We start from the raw sequence: 20,384 nt of genomic DNA on the forward strand, positions 1-20,384 counted from the left end.
ACTTCAAGATGAGTGATGTACACACCAATCCTTTTGTTTTTCAGCTCTTAGGCAAGTGAATAGTATAATGGTAAAGTTCTTTCATTAACTTGCATAGTTTATTCAATATTCAATGCTTTTGTTTAGTATATAATATACTGTTAATTTGAAACTGTGTCTATCCTGAAACAGACAGGATGAAAACTGTATATCTTCTCTCATCTACTGGATTTTGTCCTTTATTTTGCATGTTTGCTTTGTTTCCAGTTTTTCTATTTCAACAATCTTTTAATAAAATCTTCCTATTTTCATTTTTTCTTATTACATCATCCTTTTCTACTAATTTCTGACTACCTTTACTAACCTGAGTAACATGGCTCTGTTCCCTTCTCATTCTTTCCTGTATACAATACTCTGACCACTCATTAAACCTTCACCTCATTGTTTATTGGTGTCATTGAAGAGTACTTTGTTAAACATCCTGCTGCTTTTTGAGTTTTTAGTAATTGTCTAATCCTATAGGCTTACCACAGCAAATTATTTAATAAATCTGTCAGGGAAGATTCACCTGTAAGCACAATGCAACAGACATAAGAAACAAAGAAAAGCAATGAAATGTTACATTGTTTAATTGCATATATGTATTTTTGGAGAAGTCAATTAACTCTCTATTTAGCAAATTTTTTGTTAGCAAAGGAAATTTATGTATGATTTCCATCTCTATCTGTTAAGAAGAGCTTCTCCTGTCTTCTGATAAATTTTTGTAAGTAACTTCTGGTGTTACAAATTCAAAGATACTAAATGTATAATTACAAGGAATTTTCTCAATCCAATGAGGAAAAAAAATTTTAGCTGATTTTTTCTTACAAAGCTAGTATTTTCTGTTATGGCAATGACAGTAGGTAGAATTTTAATTACAAATAGATAAATAATATCATACATTTAGCTAAGTGTTTTAAGGCTCTGAAAACCTCTCACATGCGTAAATAATTTTAGCCTCAAAATAACCCTGTGAAGTAAGGAAATACTGTTTGTGTGTTCCCATGCAGTTACTTAGACATGGAAAAATAAAATCACATTCAGAGATTATTCTTCAGACTAAGCTCTTTAATTCCTGTTTATACAGGAAATAAAATATTATAGAATTAAGTTGGTGTCATGGTTTAGGTCTGGGCCAGCCACTAAATCCTGGACAGATGCTCTCTGTTAACCCCTCTCCCCTCCCCAGAAGGGAAGAGAAAAAGAGAATAAGGGAGAGAGACTTTACGGGTTGGAAAATAAAACTAACAGATTTAATGAAACAATAATACTAATACTACAAGATAATATTGTAAATAGGAAAATAATGAAATATATATAAATATGTACAAATATATATACAAAACCAATATGAAATCCTCCCCCCACCCTCCCCTCAATGATGATTACATCACCAGAGGCTCTGCAGAGCCGAGCACTGGAAAAGTCCCATACCAAACTCAGCAGCAGGTGGGAGCAGGATGCAGGAGAACACAAATCAGGATCAGCAGCAGATGAACCAGCAGGGTTCTGCTCAGGCCTTGGCCTCTGAAGGATCGAGATGGACGGAAGGGTCCAAGATGGAAGGGCTCCAAGATGAAAGAAGGGTAAAAAAGGAAAAGGCACGAGACCTTCGTGATCTCTCGGTTTTTTATACCGAGTATGATGTATGTGGGACGGAATACCTAGTTGGTCAGTTTTGGGTCCGCTTCCCTGCCTGTAGGCGCAGAAACAGCACCCATGATGAGACAACTGACCTTGAGCATATCTTCTAGCAGCGCTGTTTGGAAAAAAACATGCTGCCAATTTTCAGCAAGTTCAGTCACTTAAAAGAGACTGAGCTGAAAAGTAAAATCACTAAATAGAAAATTAGTTCTATTTAGCTCAAACCAGGACAGCTGGTTTCAGAGATTCCTAGAATTTGTACATGATTCCACACTCACCTCAGCACTTCTTAAAGCGAAAATTATAGCAGTAATGGAACTACCCATTCTTACTTCTTAAATAGTCATTAAGCAAGTTAAGATGTATTTTTCTGCTTGTTTTGAAATCACTTGCAACTCAAATGAGAAGTCAGTAAGACATCTTTAAATGCTCTGTCTCTGTTTTGTGTCTTCATCATAAGAGTATCGTTTCCCATGCCAACACTCACTCATTCAAGTTATTATCCCTGATCTAGTCAAGTCCTCAAGAGCCTGCATAAGAATTAGATTTGACAGAGTAAGCCTCAGTCAGGGAGAGAATCAATGAAAGGTGGATATGTTTTTGGGATGCCTCTGTATTTGCTGGGCTGCTGTGTTTTGGATATTGTGCCACAATTATTCATGCATTAAACTAACAGTTTGTGTCTCTATTAATAGTCTTGTTGACTAAATACCCAAGCAGTTGGTACCTGTTTTGGAGACTCAATAACAATTTTGTTTCCTGCAATTGAACTTAGAGCTTGTGCAGGTTTAGAGGTTGATTTTATGGTCTGTGGCCAGGATATTGGACTTGAATATTTCCTTAACACCTCATTGTTTAGTCCATAAAATTGCAGCCTGGTTTACTTATAAATGTGCATTTAAAACATGATTGCACTATTATTTTGATATCAAGCAAACATTTCACAGATGAAAAGGACTGAACCAAGCTTTACATCTGATGGCAGAATAACAATAATTAATGCCTCTATTACTCTGTTTAAACAGAATATATATTAAGCAGAAGACAGGTAATTAATCCCACTTGAAAGAATATATGCTACTCATCACTCATTTATGAATTCTTCAGTCTCTGAATAAAAGCAGTATCTCAAACAAAGCTAAAATACCTTAGGTACAGTAACAGGCTAGGTTCTCCAATTCTTATTTAGACAAAATTCCCGAGAGAATATTTTTGTAAGGATTACAGCATAAGGCCTAAGGAGTAGCATTAACTCAGTGAACTGAACCTACATTTTTAAAGCTGGGTGACATTTTTCCTATTGTCATCCATGGTAAGGAAATTTTATCTCAAATTGCAATATCGGAGCACGCTATGGTATTTTTCCAATATCTGAATAAAGTTTAGACTATATTTCTTAATTGTTAATATAAAAATATGTTCATGTTAATTAAAAATTCACAGATTATTCCTAGTAGAATACATTCTAATGTGGCTTATATATTTTGATATTTCAAATTTGAGTTCATGGACAGTTTTATTATACTTGTCAGAACAGTATTTACAGAATTTTTATAGATGGCTCTTTCCCTAATAAGTTTTGTGTTAAAGATATTCTTTTGTTTTCACTACATATGGAATATTCTGACAGCCTGCAATAAACTAGTTATTTAGAATTTTTAAATTCATTTTCTTTTACAGACATGGTTGCAGTATCATTTAAGCATGTTTTTTCCTTGTGAATCATTAATGTTTTAAGGTATTTCTTTTACCTCCTAAGAAAACTATATCTGGGGATTAACAAGATTGTTCACTGGAATTCATGTGGAAGCATAACTGCAGTAGCTGAGAAATGATCATGTTTCCTTTTAGTTCTCAGCAAGAGTAATTGAATGTTGAATATCTTACTAAACGCTGGACTGTGACAGTGTGTTAACACTCTGACTATCTCCTAACAGCAGGGCAATTATTTGCTGAGTGGGATTTTTATAAATCCCCTGGCAGTAGTATGTCCTGATAATTATGATGAAGTGCACTGGTCAGTGTTGATTCAGCAATCCCATCTCTAGCAAATATTTCATTCACAGCTCTCCTTCATGCTTTTACTTTTATGGCTTTTAAAGATCTCTTACCTATTTTCTCAGCCTGCTTAGTTTTTTTTACAAAATACAATGAAGCAAAAAAGGATTTTCAAGTTAATTCCCTATTTTGTTGAAGTCTTTTGCTTCTTGTTTATCTCCTCATTAAAAGACCAGACTGAGAAAGTAGGACTTTATTTAGGTTCTTACTGTGACAATCACTTGCAAAGGCTTCCTCCCTCAAAGCTATTTTTTTCAAGATTAAGTGACTCTTCAGTGAAACATTTATATTCATGATATATGTTTATAATTTCAGACTTTAAGAATTGATATGGAAAAGTAATTAAAATAGAGCATACCTTTATTGTTGTTTAGTTACATTACAGTAACATATTTTAAAGATATGAGAATATAGTTTCTATTGACTTCATGCTTACATTTTATCTTCAGCTCAACTTCATAGATTTTTAATTTTGCATGTGTGTAATAATTTGCAGTGCAGCTGCTACACTGTATCTATTAGGGCATTGTTTGAAATTATATATGTAGTCTTTAAAAGCTCGGTCAAGAAATAAGAAAGAAATATAAGAAATAATTAATTCATAAATAAAAATGGCATCTAAAAATGTTCACATTTTATTATACTACTTGGGATCACTGATCTTTTCTGAGAAACTGTCCAGCATAAATAACATAGCCTTGTCTTTACATTTTTACCTACACCTTTTTCTTTCTTTTGTTCCGTCTTCTTTGTATTTCTTTTGCTGCTCCCTTCCTTCATAGTTTAGCTTTCAAGGCAAGCTCTTCAATAATTTCTTTGCTGTATTCTGGGAAAAAACAGTTATGTCTTTCTCTCTGTATAGAAATTATAAACAGGAAAAGACAAGAAATCTAATACATAGACTAAATATAGGATTAGAGGTAGAAGCAATCCAAAATAGTAAAAACATCCTGACAAATCTTTTATTTGCTAATGTTCATTAAGTTAATATGTGTTTTCTTATGATTTTTTTTTCTTTCTTTATATGCTGCCATCAATTTTAAAGATAAGAAAATTATTGGGAGGAAACTAAATTATAGAGTGTTGGAAATGCAAAATGATTCAAAATATTAATGTAATGCTAAGGATGACTGGGTAACAAATGGTACATTTGCCAGTATGCTTGACCTGACACAATTAATATTCCAGGTCATGCTTGGATTTCCATGATGGAAGGTCTGAGGCAGAGAATTCTAGGCGAAAAATATATCTATTGTATAACTCATTTCTCTCTTTTTTTAATTTTATTTTCCCTGACGAGTCAGAACCATAGTCTTAAAAAAAAAAATCTGTGCTTTCACACCTCATTTGCCTTATTCACCACTGGGCCACCATTCACGAGAAGGGCCTGATGCAAGGAGGTCAGTAAGAAGCTATTAGCAGAGACCCCTCCTGAGATTTCTTTGGTCTTATTGAGGTGGAAGTTAGCATGACAGTACTGCAAATAACTCAGTTGTAGTTTTTTTTAACAGTTAGCACAGATTTCCCCATAGTATTTGTCACTTTAGAAAATTGTTCCTGGAAATGAAGTCTCAGAAAGCTGGCTTTGACAGAGGCCCTTCTTAGTTGTGAAGAACACGGGTACAGAAAAATGTGTCATTCTCCTTGCAGACAAAAGGTACTTTTTGTAACCTATCATGATATTTTGGAGGGTAACATATTTTCTTATGGACTAAAGGTGTGGAAAATTTTGGAGTCAAATTATGAGTTACTATCTCAAGACAGATACTTTTCTACCATCGAAAAAGCAGTATTAGCTATAATGGTTTTGTAGTTAAGAGAATATTGTATTAAAGTAGGGAAAAGATGAAGTAATGCTTTTAACACATTGTACTGGTCTCAAGGAAATATGCAAATTTATTAAGTACCAAAGGCTTTGATCCTCCAAATTCTTAGATTTCTGCAGACTGCCAGCTCCCTGCAGAGGATAGAGTTAATAGGGCATCCATCAGCACACAAAAAATGTGCAAGAAATTACGAAAATAAGACTCTGATTTGCAAAGATATTTAAAAATGAATGGAAGAAATTTTGCCAGAGATTGGTCTGAACTGGAAAGTAGAATCAAACTCATCCCCTTGTCTCTCCTACTAAACTTTGCCGATTTTAAATCTGTGTCTAAAACCTTACCACAAACCTTTGGGAATTTAGAGTAAATTAGTATTAATTTTATCTGTCTAGATACTAACTCAGCTGATTGCTCTGCTATCTCTGTTTGAATACTTGAACATATATAATTAAAATTTAGAGTAATTAACAAGGATTGCTTGGAAAATTATTTAAAAATGCATTTCGTAGTCAATTTTGACCCAGATCTTACAAAGTGTTTCAACTATAGAAGAAGCAACTTTTAAAGTGTCCAGCTGGCCTCACTAAAACTTCAAATCAATTTTCATAGTTGGTACACTATCTGTATGATTAACCTGATAGGATTTAAAAAGAGAACAACAAAAGATGGCTTTCTATTAAGACACCTTTTCCAACAATAATAATTCAAAAGACAATCGGTGGATTCCCATACCTATTATGACTAATTTTGGTGTCATTAAAAGTACTGAAAGCCAATCCTATCTGTGCACCTTGAGATATTCAGCAGCATTTCAGTGTTTGAACCATTTATGAACTATAGTTTTTTCTACTGCCAAATATTTAAACATAGAAATATCAAGTAGAATATACATAGTATATCAATATAGATTGCAAATTGCAGTTTCAGAAAGCCATCATACTTATGGAGCCATATATAAGACAACATAGGTAACTTGTGTTCATGTAGGGCTTCCAGGTCACTGAGTGTTTGCAAGCAAAAAGTTACTGGGCTGAAAAGAAAATTGCCATAGATACTGCAAAATATGTGTTCAAGGCCAGGTTGGACAAGGCTTTGGGCAACCTGGTCTAGTGGGAGGTGCCCTTGCCCATGGCAGGGGGGTTAGACTGGATGATCTTTAAGGTCCATTCTAACCTAAACCATTCGCTGATTCTGTGAATCTCTACAATACTACAAAATTAATAACAGCATTAGGAGAATCTCTAACTTTATGAGAAGTTTATGTGAGTAAGGGCCAGGCTTGTAGAACCAAACTTTTAAGATGCAGCTGGACTTTATGGATCATACAGATAGACCTGCAATCTCATTCACTCCAGTAATTCTGCTTGCCTGCTATTTGAAGCAGGGATCCCTGCCATTTCAGTTTGACATCCTGAAGAGCTGAAGGAGCAACCAGTGGTTGTTTGGCATACATATGTTTCTACCACTTATCTCTAACAATCTCCTCTTTCCCATTACACATTTAGAATGATGGTGTAGTGGAATAGTTTATAGGGTTTGCACTAAGAGGGGATTATATAATAGAGGGCCAAAATAAACTGTCAATAGGGCCAGATCACTTACAGAATTGAATATAGCCCATAAAATTTTGAATAACCCAACAATATTTTGAATAAGCTGCCATCTCTGAATATTTTTGTCCATTAAAAATTAAGTTTTATGTGGGCTTTATTTAACTGTTTTGACACAAGAAATTGAAACTTCCCACTAGGATATGTTAAAGAAAAATGTATTAGAGCTAACTGGAGAGTGTTCAATCCTCTTAGCCCCAAGAGATTATTACTTTATGAGAAGGCTGATGCTCTCTCCTAATGTTCTCATGAGTTGTTAGTGGTGTTCCAAAAGGGAAATGCAAGATTTTAAACATTTACTCTTTTCCTTACCTTTCCCTGCAACACAAAATTGATTTCTTTTCCTACTATTGTCATTCAATACTTCACAGCAATTAAAGTTATGATAAAAGCAAAGGACAATATCTTTTATCTGAGCAAATGTACTTTAAAAGTCTTAAGTGTACCCTGAGTATACTGTTGTAGACAATATGATTATCTTTAAAGCAACTCAATATCATTAAATTATTGGGTTGGACAAAAGGTAATTGTGGTGTTTTTTAATAGATGGATATAGATGTCTTGAAATGTACATAACTTCATTTTAAACCACAATTTAATTATGTAACTTGACAGCTGACAGTTCAAGTTCTTACAAAAGGAAAGTGCATGATTTCATAAACAATTATTTATTTGGTGTCAATTTCAAAGTGGAAAATTTTTGTCGTATTTTGCTGTATTACTTCCAAAAAGGAAAAAATGCCATGCAAGCTCATCAAAAGTTATGTGATGTGTATTGTGAAGATGCTTTAAAACCATGGCAATGTCTGAATTGGTTTTCTAAATTTCGGTCCAGAAATTTTGATGTTAATGATGCATCACTCTCAGAAATGCCAATCAAAGTTGATAACGACAAAATGAAGGCATTGATGGAATCCAATCAGCATTTAATGACATGAGAGATTGCTGATAATCTTGAGCTATCAAAATCGAGTGTTGAAAACTGTATGAAACAACTTGAATACATTAGGAAGCTTGATATTTGAGTACCACATGAACTCAAAGAAATTCATGTCACTAAGCACATTGATATCTGCAACTCTTTCTTGAAAAGTGAAGAAAACAATGAATTTCTGAAACCGGTGATAACAGGCAATGAAAATTGGATCATCTACAATGACACATGAAAAAGATCATGAAGCAAGTGTGATGAACCAGCTCAAACCATTAATTTGGATGTGTACTGTCATCAACTGGATAAATTAAATGATGCCATCCAGAATTGGTCAATCACAAAGGTGTGATGCTTCTCCATGATAATGCTAGGCCACACATAAGTTTGGTCACTCGTCACAAATTGTTTCAGCTTGGATGGGATGTGCACATCCATCGTATTCACCAGACCTGACACCATCAGACTACTATTTGTTTTTTGTTTGTTTGTTTGTTTTTTTACAAAATGCCTTGAATGGTGAAACCTTCACTGCTGATGAGGATATCAAATCACTCCTGGAGCTGTTTTTTTGCTGAAAATTATAAGAACTTTTTTGAGTGTGGAATAATGAAGTTGCCATAAAGATGGCAAAACCTGATTGAAGAAAATAGACAATATATTGTTTAATACAGTTTTTGTTTCCATGAAAAATTCACCTTTCATGTACCCAGAAAAAAACACAGTTGCTTTTTGGCCAACTCAATGATTTTTGCCTGATGTATTTTAAGCATATATCATCTGTTTTAGAAGATATTTAGTGACTTTGTGAAATATGATATAGGAATTCTCATGTTTAGCAGTTCATAATTAATTCAATAAACTCACATATGTCTATTAGAGAATTGTTTATATACAACTGATAAAATCCCTACATTTATAGGAATGATTTGGGAAGAGTCTGTTGCATAATTTTGACTTGAAAGATACTCACATATCATTAATGATGTAGTTGAAATGTGTGCTTTATATTAGTAATTGTTACATTAGAGCACACTAGTAATGCAATTAAGGATGAATCTGGAAAAAAAGGAAATACCAAATTCAGTGAAGAATGAATCTTTCAGTTTAATTCCCAACTCATGAATTTTTATTCTCATTTTTTTTCACACAATTTTTATGTATTTAAAGCTAAATACATTTGAACAGTTAAAGGACTTTAAAGTGAGCATTTTTTTGGGGAAAAAAAGCAATTACTGATTTTAGTATTCCATAATTTTTCCTGTATTTCCCCTTAACTAATCACTCAGTTTTACTTTTAAAAATGCTACAGTTGCCACTGTCTTAGTCAACATTGTGGGTCAGCTAGCACAGACTTTAAAGGGACAAGTATTATGTTCTCTTGCATAAACATCTATTCTACTCTTTAAGTATGTGTTCGGAAATAATAGGTAATATATTTTTGTTCTTGTGTGTGGGAATTTAAATAAGAATTTAAATTAAGCTTTAAATTTCAAAACTACTGTGATAGTTTGCCTTTAAAGCTAGATGCAAATTCACACACTTCTGAATATTTTTATGGGAGAACTGACATGTTTCTTTGACTACTGCAGTGGAAGGTGGAAGGTTAAATGTGACTGAAAGAAAACATGGATTTGAGATAGAGGAAGCTCTTCCTTCCATGAAAATGGAAGTTACCCACATTTGAAGGACTGAAACACAGTTTATACATTATATTATCCTATTTAAACCCTTTTGTAACTGTAATGCAATGCCCAGAGATGTGTTTGAACTATAGATCTATCCCATGTCAGTAGTTGTCAGAAAACTGTTTATGATATAGTTGTTGTTTGTTTATTATATAGTTGTTGTTTTCTTAAGTAGGAGTTTTTATAGAATAAATGCAAGAATGAGTTTTAAGTTAGTTGAAGTAAAAGATAACCCCATCTTCTGCTCAGATTGCAGGCATTTACAATTCACCATTTAGAAAATCACCAGATGAAATGGAAAGGCTTCTATCCCAGTCAAAGCCATTGAGCCACAAACGGCAGCAAATGAAGAGTCCCTTCACCTATGAGCTCTATGACTGGCCAACTTGTAAAAGGCCTCCAGATTTCTCCACAGCACAGCGTCTACCACCTATTGGCAGACAGAAACCTCAGGTAACATTTTCGAGTGTCTCTGTGGCAGCTTTTGCTTGTATCCTTTATCATAGATTATGATAGAATATCTCAATTTGGAAGGGACCCATAAGGATCATCGAGTCAAAATCCCTTTTGTAGATTTGGTTTTATTTTATATAGATCTAGTGCTTGCATTCAGGATATAAAATCTTTTAAACAGATTTATCGTAGAGAAAAAGTAACCTAGGTGGCATGTGGAGGAAATTATTCTTTAGAATTTTTCTTTTGTCCTTGGGGAAAAAAAAGGGTCATTTCCAATATTCAAAAGGAAGATCTAATATAACTGAAAGTCAACATTATGATTCATTAGAGCTAAAACTCTTAATTTCCATTTTTAAATCAATACATAATAGGAGAAATGAAAGATAATAGGACAAATTATAGAGTTGTGATACCTTGTTCCTTTTTTTGCAATCGTTTTCCATGTGAAGGCCAAGACACATCCTCTCAGTATAGAGTAGTTCCTGCTTTTTTGTGCCCACTAGCTGTGTGTGAGCTTTAATTACAAAAATGTCTACATTTTGTTCTGCAAGTTGCTCAGCTCCAATTCTTAACTGTCATGGTTTCAATTTTAAATTTCAGTTGTTGTCATCATATGTTGCGGATAGCTTTTTTGTTCTTTAAAGTAATGGAAATCTCTGAGATAAGGCAGCAGAGTGAACGTCCCATAAAATGGCAAAATAGTTTTTGCCACCTTATTATCAAAGTATGCTGGGAATATGCCCAATATACGCAGCAAACAAACTTATGAGACCTTTATCTTCCTCACTTGATGACAATACAATTACATGTAGCTTTTGCCAGTGAAGATCTGATATAGTTACTTTTGGGATAGAAGTATTCTGTCTTTCCCTCTATTATGAAGAATTTTTCAGTTTGCCCGAGTTACTGAATCTTCTGCTTACTTTACACATACACTTTCACTGCTGGTTTGACTCTGAATGACCACAATGTCTTCGGAACCTCTACAGTTTTTTCTTTTGGTACTCTGTCCTGTGTTTGAATATTCTTTTCCGTATCTTTCTTAGAAAGACAATGCTTCTAAATGAGTCCTTCTCCATAACTTTCACTGAAACTATCATTTAACTGCAGAAATTAAACAACAATAATGAGCAATAAGCAATGTATAATATAGCTTTATTGGTATGTTACTCCTCTGAATTGATATGGTTATTTTTACAGCCCTTGGTAGAGGTGATCTGAACATAGTCTTAAGTCTGAAATACTACTGGATTCAAACAATGTGTATGCATGCCATCTGCCACAATTTGCCTGTAGCCTATTGATTTCATCCACATTGTTCTTCAGCAGGGACGGCCATGGGCTTACTGGCCAATTCCCACTGAAGAGGCTTTTGTCACTTCTGTGTCATGACTGACTTGTGTACTAGGGCAAGTTGTATCAGTGGTGAGACATGAAGGTAAAAGCAATTGGATTAGATCATGATAAGAAGGTGCAGGACTGCCAGAAAACCTCTGGAGAAGTAGAGGTGGGCCACCAGAGATCCACAGTGCTTTTAACAGTAAGGGTCAACTTCAGGGCAGTTCTCCACCTTTATGCTTTCCTCCTTATGTTCTCCCTACCTTGATGGCTTGAGCTTCCTCATAAAATGAACTCATTGACTTACATTAGAACTGAGACAAAATGTGAGCAAACAAACAGTTTGAGTGATCAGGGAGTTGAAGGTTGAGATAAACATGACATTGTAGCTTTACCTTCTGGGACCAAAGGGGCTATGACAGTCCTTCAGTGGGATGTGACTGGAGGCATTCTCTCAGGACAGAGGGGAAGATTTTGCCTAGTGGATATGGTACAAGAATCATGCTTTTAAATAAAGAGGCAACTCAGAGGTTTTCCATTGTTAAATTGCACTTGCAAAACTGCTTTACTGTATACAAATGATCTTGCAAGCTTCTGTTTGAATCTGGAATATTTTATAGGCCTTTCTGAGTTCAGACACACACACAGCAGTCGTGCACAGATAGCCTTTTAGAACAAACCAGAAGAGTTCTGTTTATTTTCTGCATCTCAAAGAGGGAATTTACTATATAATACTTTAATCCTTTCAGCACCCTGGGATGTACACTGTGGGGTAAATTTTCAAAGCACAGCGCGTGGATTTAGCTGCGCGACTCTTATTGATGTTAATGGGAGTCACACGGCTAAATCCCTGTGCAACACTTTGACAATTTAGGGTTGTATGTCTATGAAAAAGACACCGGTTTGAGCTGCTGAAACAGCTGGAAATGAAAACCCATCAGAACACATCATCCTGAAAGTTGTCTGGTATGACAATAAGGAATTTAATTACTAGATATACTTGTGTCCTAGTTTTCTGTGGTAACACTTTTTTAGCACCAAGCTTCTTTTTCTAATATCTATGCAACCCACTGTGAATCACTTGTTACTTCACTATTCTTTCAAGTGTCTAAAATTTGTACTCCCATAGGGTTGGATATTTTATATGAGAATGTCAATTATATATATTTAAAAGAACAAAAAAGTAACTAAACTTTCTCTTAGGGAAATCGGTATTTAGCATTTTATAGGTAAGGTCTATGTGTATATTTAAAAGAGAAGTTTTAATGTTGCTTATACGTCAGTTAGATCTATCATTTTTATTACCGATTTAACTAGAATTGCAGTTTGATGGAAACACAATTATAGTAAAATTACTAATCTGTTCATTAAAAGGCATTAATAACAGAAAGCACATTGCCATTTTTAGGAGATTTTTTGTGTGCTGGTAGCTGTTCCAGAATAGAGGCAGTGAAGAACATATAATTTCCTGTAGATCATAATTTTTATCATGAGTTTCTGATTTTATGGTAAAATAGTAAGAATGCTGATCTGCTGACCTTTATTTGACAGAACTATCAGTAGCGAAAAGATTTATGCTACTCAGCACAAATTCCAAGCAGAACACAGAGCTGTGTGTGCTGATTTCAGGGTGAAAACTGTTGGTGGACTCCCTCCCTCCTCTCCTAGCTTTACCTCTCCTGGAAGATTTCAGTTTTGAAGCAGGATGCCTGAAATGCTTGCAGGCACTGCCAATTTGAAACCATTTGTAAGCACTATTCTACCACAGATTCCATGAATCTTAAAGTCAGTCTTGTAAAAAATTAGAAATAGATAAATGTATTTCTTAGAGGTCTTGTCATTTTAGATATATTCCTTAGGTGCCTATTGCTGGGTAAGTTTCCTCAAATACATGATTCAGAGGAATGGAAAAATCTGCAAGGAATGTTTAGAATTATCGTAGTATTCTAGCATATATACCCTACTTTCATTAGTGGTGACACAGCCTTGTTTCAGAGACCTTTCATTCGTAATTGGATTCTATGCCTGGAGAGAGCATTAGAAGGTCTTAGAAATTAAAGATGAAAAAAAAACCCTTCCTTGGTTATCTGATTTAGCACTTAACCTGGTGGAATATGAGTTAGTATTTTACAATGAGAAACAAATACAATATTCTGAAAGACTGTTTTCTGAAAGCAATCATATTTATCTTGATATTATTTTATAATAGTACATTTCTTAGAATCATAGAATCATAGAATAGTTTAGGTTGGAAGAGAACTTAAAGATCATTTAGTCCAACCCCTCTACCATGGGCATGGACACCTTCTACTAGACCAGGTTGCTCAAAGCCCTGTCCAACTTGGCCACAAACAACTTACAATAAAGAGTATTCATTTATTTGTTATAAACTTCAAATTTATTTGGTAACTTAATCATTAAGTTGTGTATTACTAGAACATTGCTGACTAGTTTTGGCGACCTGTTCTAGTATTGATCATCATCTCACAGGCGGTTATACTTTTCATTCTATTTTTAAAGAATTATTGTGGTCAAATTAAATGAACACTTTTTTTACACAGACTTAGAAAATAGAAGCAAGATTATATCTTCTAGTGTAAATGTTATGCTCATTTGCTTACTAGGACCTTTACAATCGTCTCCAGATCATGATGCTGTGCCTTTAAAAAGTGAAGTTCCAATAAAAATCCATTAACTACTTTCAAATATAGCAATCCTCCTGTCCAGCTGTGAAAAGTACTAGATGATACTTATTTGCCATTTGTGTTATTTACGGTCCATGACTTTTATGGTAACTGGTTCCTATTATTGGTTTCTATTAATGTAAAACATAAGTGAACATAAATGAGGCGTGAATCATTTCTTTTTATTAGCCACACAGTCTTCACTCAGTGCTTGCAGTAACTCCAGCTGTGACTTGTTAGTGATAACCTATTTAACGAAGGATATCTTTAAGAATAAAGACTGTGATTAGGATTCTTTGTTCATAGTTTCAGAAGGTTTCACTAGTTCATTGCAGGATCAACAATGATGAAAATAAAATAAAAATTAATTAGCAATGCTTCTAAATCCAAAGTTGCCACTAACTGTCCTGAGCATAGTATGGCACTAGTTATGCTCTAGGTAAGTTCTTACTGTTTAGTACTATAAGCAAGATATAGGATATGTCACTTTGACAGTGAAGGAGAGAAATTCCTGGTGCTCTTTTTCTGTGTTGTTAAGTGGTAGATGCTGATGTAATTGGTTATTAAGCAACATACTCTTGAAAAAAAGATATATTTGTGTATATATAGAGAGACTTGTGAAATAATTATGAGCTTTTTTTTTAAAGAATAATGACATTAATGTGGAATTAGACTTCTCAAAATGGACTATACACCTATATTATTGAGTAATTGATTATTAATTAATTTGAATTGTACTGGAAGAATTATTTCTTACATCATGTATTAAATTTCCTTCCATGTAGCTTTATAGTTAAATTGAAAGGAGTATGTTCTTTAAGGCAAAACATTACTTATGCCATGAAAAGGAAAAGACTTAAGCTTTCTGCTTGAGCAGAATCTAAATGCAGTTAATACTTGTGTATGGAATTTTATTTCACCAGTATTTTTTCTAAGGAAGAACTAAGTTTACCTAATCAATTCTAACAATGTATTGTTTTAAAAGAATAAATAATTATTAGTAGTTAAATAAATCTGGAGTGCATATTTCTCATTCTTAGTTTAGAGCATGTTATCAAGCTTTCTGTTAGCTGTAACATTTTATAAAATGAACTGCTTTAATTGTTTTGGAAAAAAAATCACTGCCCAGACATTCTGTGTCCTCTGAATAAAAGAAGGAAAGAAAAGACATTTATATTATCCTATACCTTTCAGGGGCCTTTTCGAGATACCACTGAAGTATTACAGCAGCGCTACAAACCTTTGGAACGAACCTTGCACATGACAGCATCAATCAATTCACCACTAGAGAAGGCCAGAGAGAAAATGAAAAGGCAGGAATGGAGAAACTGCATACATGACAACAAGTAAGTTTTTTCTTATATTGTTATGAGAATGTTTTCTTTATTCTCTTACTTTCAGAAACCTTTCATGCCTGACAAAATGAAATGTCAAACTTGACAGCTTAATGGCAAACATTCTTTGTACATACCTCTAAATTCTGTTTCCTTATATTATAAGCTGTTCAGGTCAGGGACCTTATCTTGTAATTGTGTGACATCTGCCATACATGAATCTATGAATCTATAGAAGAACTTGTAATAATAATAATATGTGACGCAACAGATGGGCTTAATGCGAAATAAGTAAACAAAAGCAAATTCTGTTTAGCCACATGCACCTTGCCAAGGAAAAAATACTGTTTCAGTCTTCATATTCAGGGAGCTTACAGACTATGGGAGGAAAAGGTGGTGTTGCATGCCAATGAGACTTGCTTCCTCTCTCAGTAGACTACCAAAGCTCACTTGGAAGTGAAGGGAGCATATGTTGCACATGTTAGAACATGATGCAAAAACTGTAATTATCTTTGAAGCAGTTTGGTTTCCTAAGCCTTAGCATCTGTAATAGTGTCAGATGGGCCAGTTCTTTTCCACACAACCTCAAGTACAGACATAATCCATCCCAAAAGATTTAAGGCTTCTGTCCCGAAAGATATAAGGTTACTGCCAAAACTTTTCTGATTCTGTTCTTATTGTAATGGAACTCTTTTGTCCAGTCATAAAAAGTCTATTAAGTCACCTGCTCTAGCTTTGTACTTAACAAGAAAAAGTTGATGTTTTGTCAACTGGAAAAATTGGCAAATTTGCTGCTTTTGGCAATACTTTCAAACTTTAATACCAGAATTCATAACAGGAAGGAATCACTTTTCCTCATAAGCAGCCTGCAATCCACAGATTCACTGGAACATGATGCTTTGCTATCTTTGATGTGTTTTAGGCTTTTCTATCAGCTCCATGTCGCCATGTGTTAGCTTCAGGACTGTGACTTAAGAATGCCAGAATCAACTGCATTCACATGGTTTAGCTTTTATGTTTTTATTATTGGATCTATTTTCTCACATTTTCCCCGATTTAATATTAATAGTGACTTTAAATGGAAATCTTACTTAAAAACAGCTTGGAAAGAAAATGGCATCTTAGTTCAGCTACTTTTCCACTTTTAGGCAATGTTATTTTTTGGTTTCATTGGCAAAAATGAGATACAGTACATTTTATTCCTTTCAAACCAAAAACATCACTAAGTTAAGTTACAAGTAAAAATGTACTTCAGTTTTCTATTTGTCACTGCTTCTTTCATTTATTGGAGTGAGAGGGAAGGACCTTAACTTTCACATCTCAGCTTAACTCTGGGCCAGTTTTATATATTTATTTAATTAATTTTTATTTCTAGCTTTTGCCAGTGAAATCTTTTAAAAAAGCCTATTGGGTAATAATTAAGCTGCTACCTCTGATTTAAAATGCTATTTTTACTGAATAAGTTGTGACTGATGCATTCCAAGTGAGGATGGATGATGTCCTTCCTTTATAGACTTAACTATATTGCCCAGTCTTTATCTGATGAGATTTACCTCAGAGATCACTGTGTCAACAGTTTCAAAAGGTCAGATCTTGTAATAAATATTTCACTGACTCTCTTCAATGAGTGAATTGTGAAGGCTTTGTTGTTGTACAGTTTAAATTTAGAGCCTGCATCTTTGATGAATTTTAATTGATCAGGAGTCTTTTTTTACCTTGTGGGCAAGGAAGCATTTGGTGCCTTTCATAATGCACAGAAGCAGTGTCCTAACACCACTGATTCTCAGCTTCATGCACACTAAATGTGTAGTTTATTATATGTTTTCAGGCCGTGATCATTCCGTTTGTGCCTCAGATTCAACCAACCATGAAAGGGTCACAGCTGTAACCTTGAAAAGGTGATGACAGAGTTGCAGGTCATCATCAGGACTAACACTCAGTAGTAATACTGCAGCTGCTGTGTGGCATGTCAGTCTCCAGGGAGGAGTCAGCAAAGGGTTACTCAGATTCTACAGTAGTTTTTTTCTCAGCAGTATCTATTATGAATTGACAAATTTCTGTCTCTTTCTATGTAATTGTGTACTTTGGGACTGTATTTCTTCCCGGTAGTGCTTCCTATGCTGATTATTCCTCTGTTTTAGAAAATAAGGAGAGAATGAACAGGCAAAGTGTGTGGCATTTGTTGAGAAAGCTTGTGCTTGCATAAAATGACAGACTAAATACTTGATCTGTATATTTCCAGAGTATTGTGTGGTATCTCTTAAGGCAGAAAAATTGTCAGTATATACCTGCAATTTAGGACAATATTCGGAATTCGCACTCACCTCTCATTATCAGAATTCTTTAAAGTGGTAATATGTTTTCTCTGTTTCAAGCTCTGAGAAAGATTTTGCTTCTAATAAAATGCAGAAATAATTGAAAAAGCTGTGGGAGGCATTGAGACATTTGGAAACAGTACAATTGAAAGCAAGAGAGAATGTTCTTAAAGCAACTGGTGGAATTTTCTGTTTTGTAATAAAAGAGCAACTGGGTAATCTAGCCTAATAAGCATGGCTCCTTTTTCTCATGTAATTGAAGTTTACTGTCTTATTGTGCTGTTTTTCATACAAATGAAATGATATCCCCGTCTGCTTGGGTAGGAATGACAATTGGACTCCTTCGGGATGGCCACTTAATAAGCTAGTGTCTAGTTTGAGACACCAACTGCTGGATCCAGCAGATTTAGATCACTAAGCATGAAAAGTTCTTTACTTAGTTCCATGCAGCTGCATGCTGGCCTAATTTTCCAGAGAACAAAAATGTAAATTATTTTCATTAACTTTGCTGAAATCTCTCTCACGTAATATGCATCATGCTTCAAAGTACACTATTAAACATCTTTATAAAGTCAACATACATCAGAATGAGTTGCAGTGCGATGATGGAATAGGGATTAAACAGGAATAATGGGAGACTGAGATTTCCTGATTTACTGATTTACTGTAGTCTTCTGGTGTGACATCAGGCAAGTCATCTCAGCTTCTGGCTATGTCTGTGCTCAGTGCTGTACTGGGGATAGACAAACTAGTCCTGAACACGCTGCTTCACTTGAGTGCAGCAGAGTGCAATGTTTGCACACCCTGCCTCTCACATGCTGTACGAACATTGTGGCACCAAGCTCCTCATGGGTTTATTCTCAGCAAGATAATGCTTTCTGTTAGGACCAGCTTAGATGCACTTGTGCAACACAGTGCTGTGCACGAAAGGTACGCTTACAGAGAAGTTAATCATCTAAATAAGCTCTATACTTGGAAGCACCAGTGCTGTGAGCTGCCTGGTATTAATGGTATTAAAAATTAAAAAGCAAGTGTCTTTGATAAGATTTAAGATTGTAAAAAAATCTTTTAATTTCTACATTTATAATATCTTTTACTGTATTTCTGAATTAGCTGCAGTGAAAATGACTACTACATTTTATGTCATACAAATATAACGCGTCTGAAAACTTTTTTCAAATTATACTTAGTTTTTCATATGCTTTGCAACTTCAGGAATTTGCATATTTTCTGGACTGTTATTGTATTATGATAAACAGGGATTATCATATATTTTCAGATAATGTTTTCTTAACAATTCAACTTCTATTTGTAACTGTTCCATTTATTTTAATTACTAGCACAGTGTGCAACATTTATTAATCAGCAGAGTCTTTTTAAGTTAAAATACTGAATTAGCTAACCCCATTAACACAGAATACTCCAAACAAGCAGTAATAGGAGAGGTAGTTACTGTGCAAATCGTATTATACATGCGGGTGCTCTAGGGCACAGTTAAGCATGATTACCCTCTTTTGATCCAGTATTCCTCTGCTTCTTCCAGCTAATTTCCACTGGAAATTTACAAAGTAGTGCCTTCATTTTTCCATCTTAATTTTTCTAATGAAGTTCTGGTACTTTATAACACTGGGGATACAGATAATAAGTCTGTGTAAAATTAAGAAGTTCCGGAATTTGCTGCAGAAGACATCTCTTTTACTTCCTACAAGAACTAGACCATGCTTTCTTTTCCGCTTTACATTATTGCAGACAGGAGTTAAACAAAAACAGCAAGAGGATTCTTGTATTTACTGATGTTAAGATAAAAGTGTTTGATAGTTTATTTTAAAAATATGTATTTTATATATTATTTTATATCTTATTATTATATGTTGTTTGCTATGGAAAACCACTGTACTTCTTCCTTTATTCTCTGAGTGAAAAGATAGACACTTGGATTTGATGAAGAAATTACTTCAGGTATAACCCAACTGTGAAAGGTTAAAATTAATTTCAAGTTTTATTTAAATAAAAATAAAGATGAAAGATGCACAGCTTCTTTGAGCTGATTGTTCGTGGTCTTCAAAGTGAGATAAAATTGTTTTTTTTGAATCAGATCAAGACAACTAGGAGATGAATTGCTATTCCATAGGAGCACTTTAGATAAAAAAATAACACTATCATGTATCTAGAGTTAAGATTTTGGCAGTGTTTTTACTACTAAATTACAAAAATGTATAGTACATACAAATATTATGAAAGTTTGAAAAACAATGTAAGCAGAATATTCCTTCTAGTTCTCTGGTTTTAATATTTCTTATTGCGCCCTGTTAGTGCAGTATGGCAGTCTGGCAGTAGATCTACTGCCAGTTCTTTCTCAGAAGCCTGGGTAAACTTTGAAGCATTTGTAGCATCAGGATTACATGCTTGCACTGCTAGATTACTGGGATTTTGCATCTTGGGCAGGTCCAGAGAACGTGCTGAGGAACCGCCCTGGTGTTTT

The 20,384-nt window shown here is 34.4% G+C and overlaps 1 protein-coding gene across 1 annotated transcript in view; it reads left to right on the plus strand.

The window, feature by feature from the left end:
- The window catches only part of SPATA17 (spermatogenesis associated 17), a gene marked incomplete at both ends in the record, with an annotated part of 54,443 nt that overhangs the window by 29,956 nt on the left and 4,103 nt on the right, over positions 1-20,384 (plus strand). Inside the window, 2 exons of the mRNA XM_010190832.1 lie at positions 10,025-10,228; positions 15,448-15,599. Coding sequence (XP_010189134.1) covers positions 10,025-10,228; positions 15,448-15,599 — 356 coding nt within the window. The remainder of the gene's footprint in view (positions 1-10,024; positions 10,229-15,447; positions 15,600-20,384) is intronic.

This window comes from Mesitornis unicolor, unplaced genomic scaffold (assembly GCF_000695765.1).
Source record: "Mesitornis unicolor isolate BGI_N332 unplaced genomic scaffold, ASM69576v1 scaffold6568, whole genome shotgun sequence".
NCBI lineage: Eukaryota > Metazoa > Chordata > Aves > Mesitornithiformes > Mesitornithidae > Mesitornis > Mesitornis unicolor.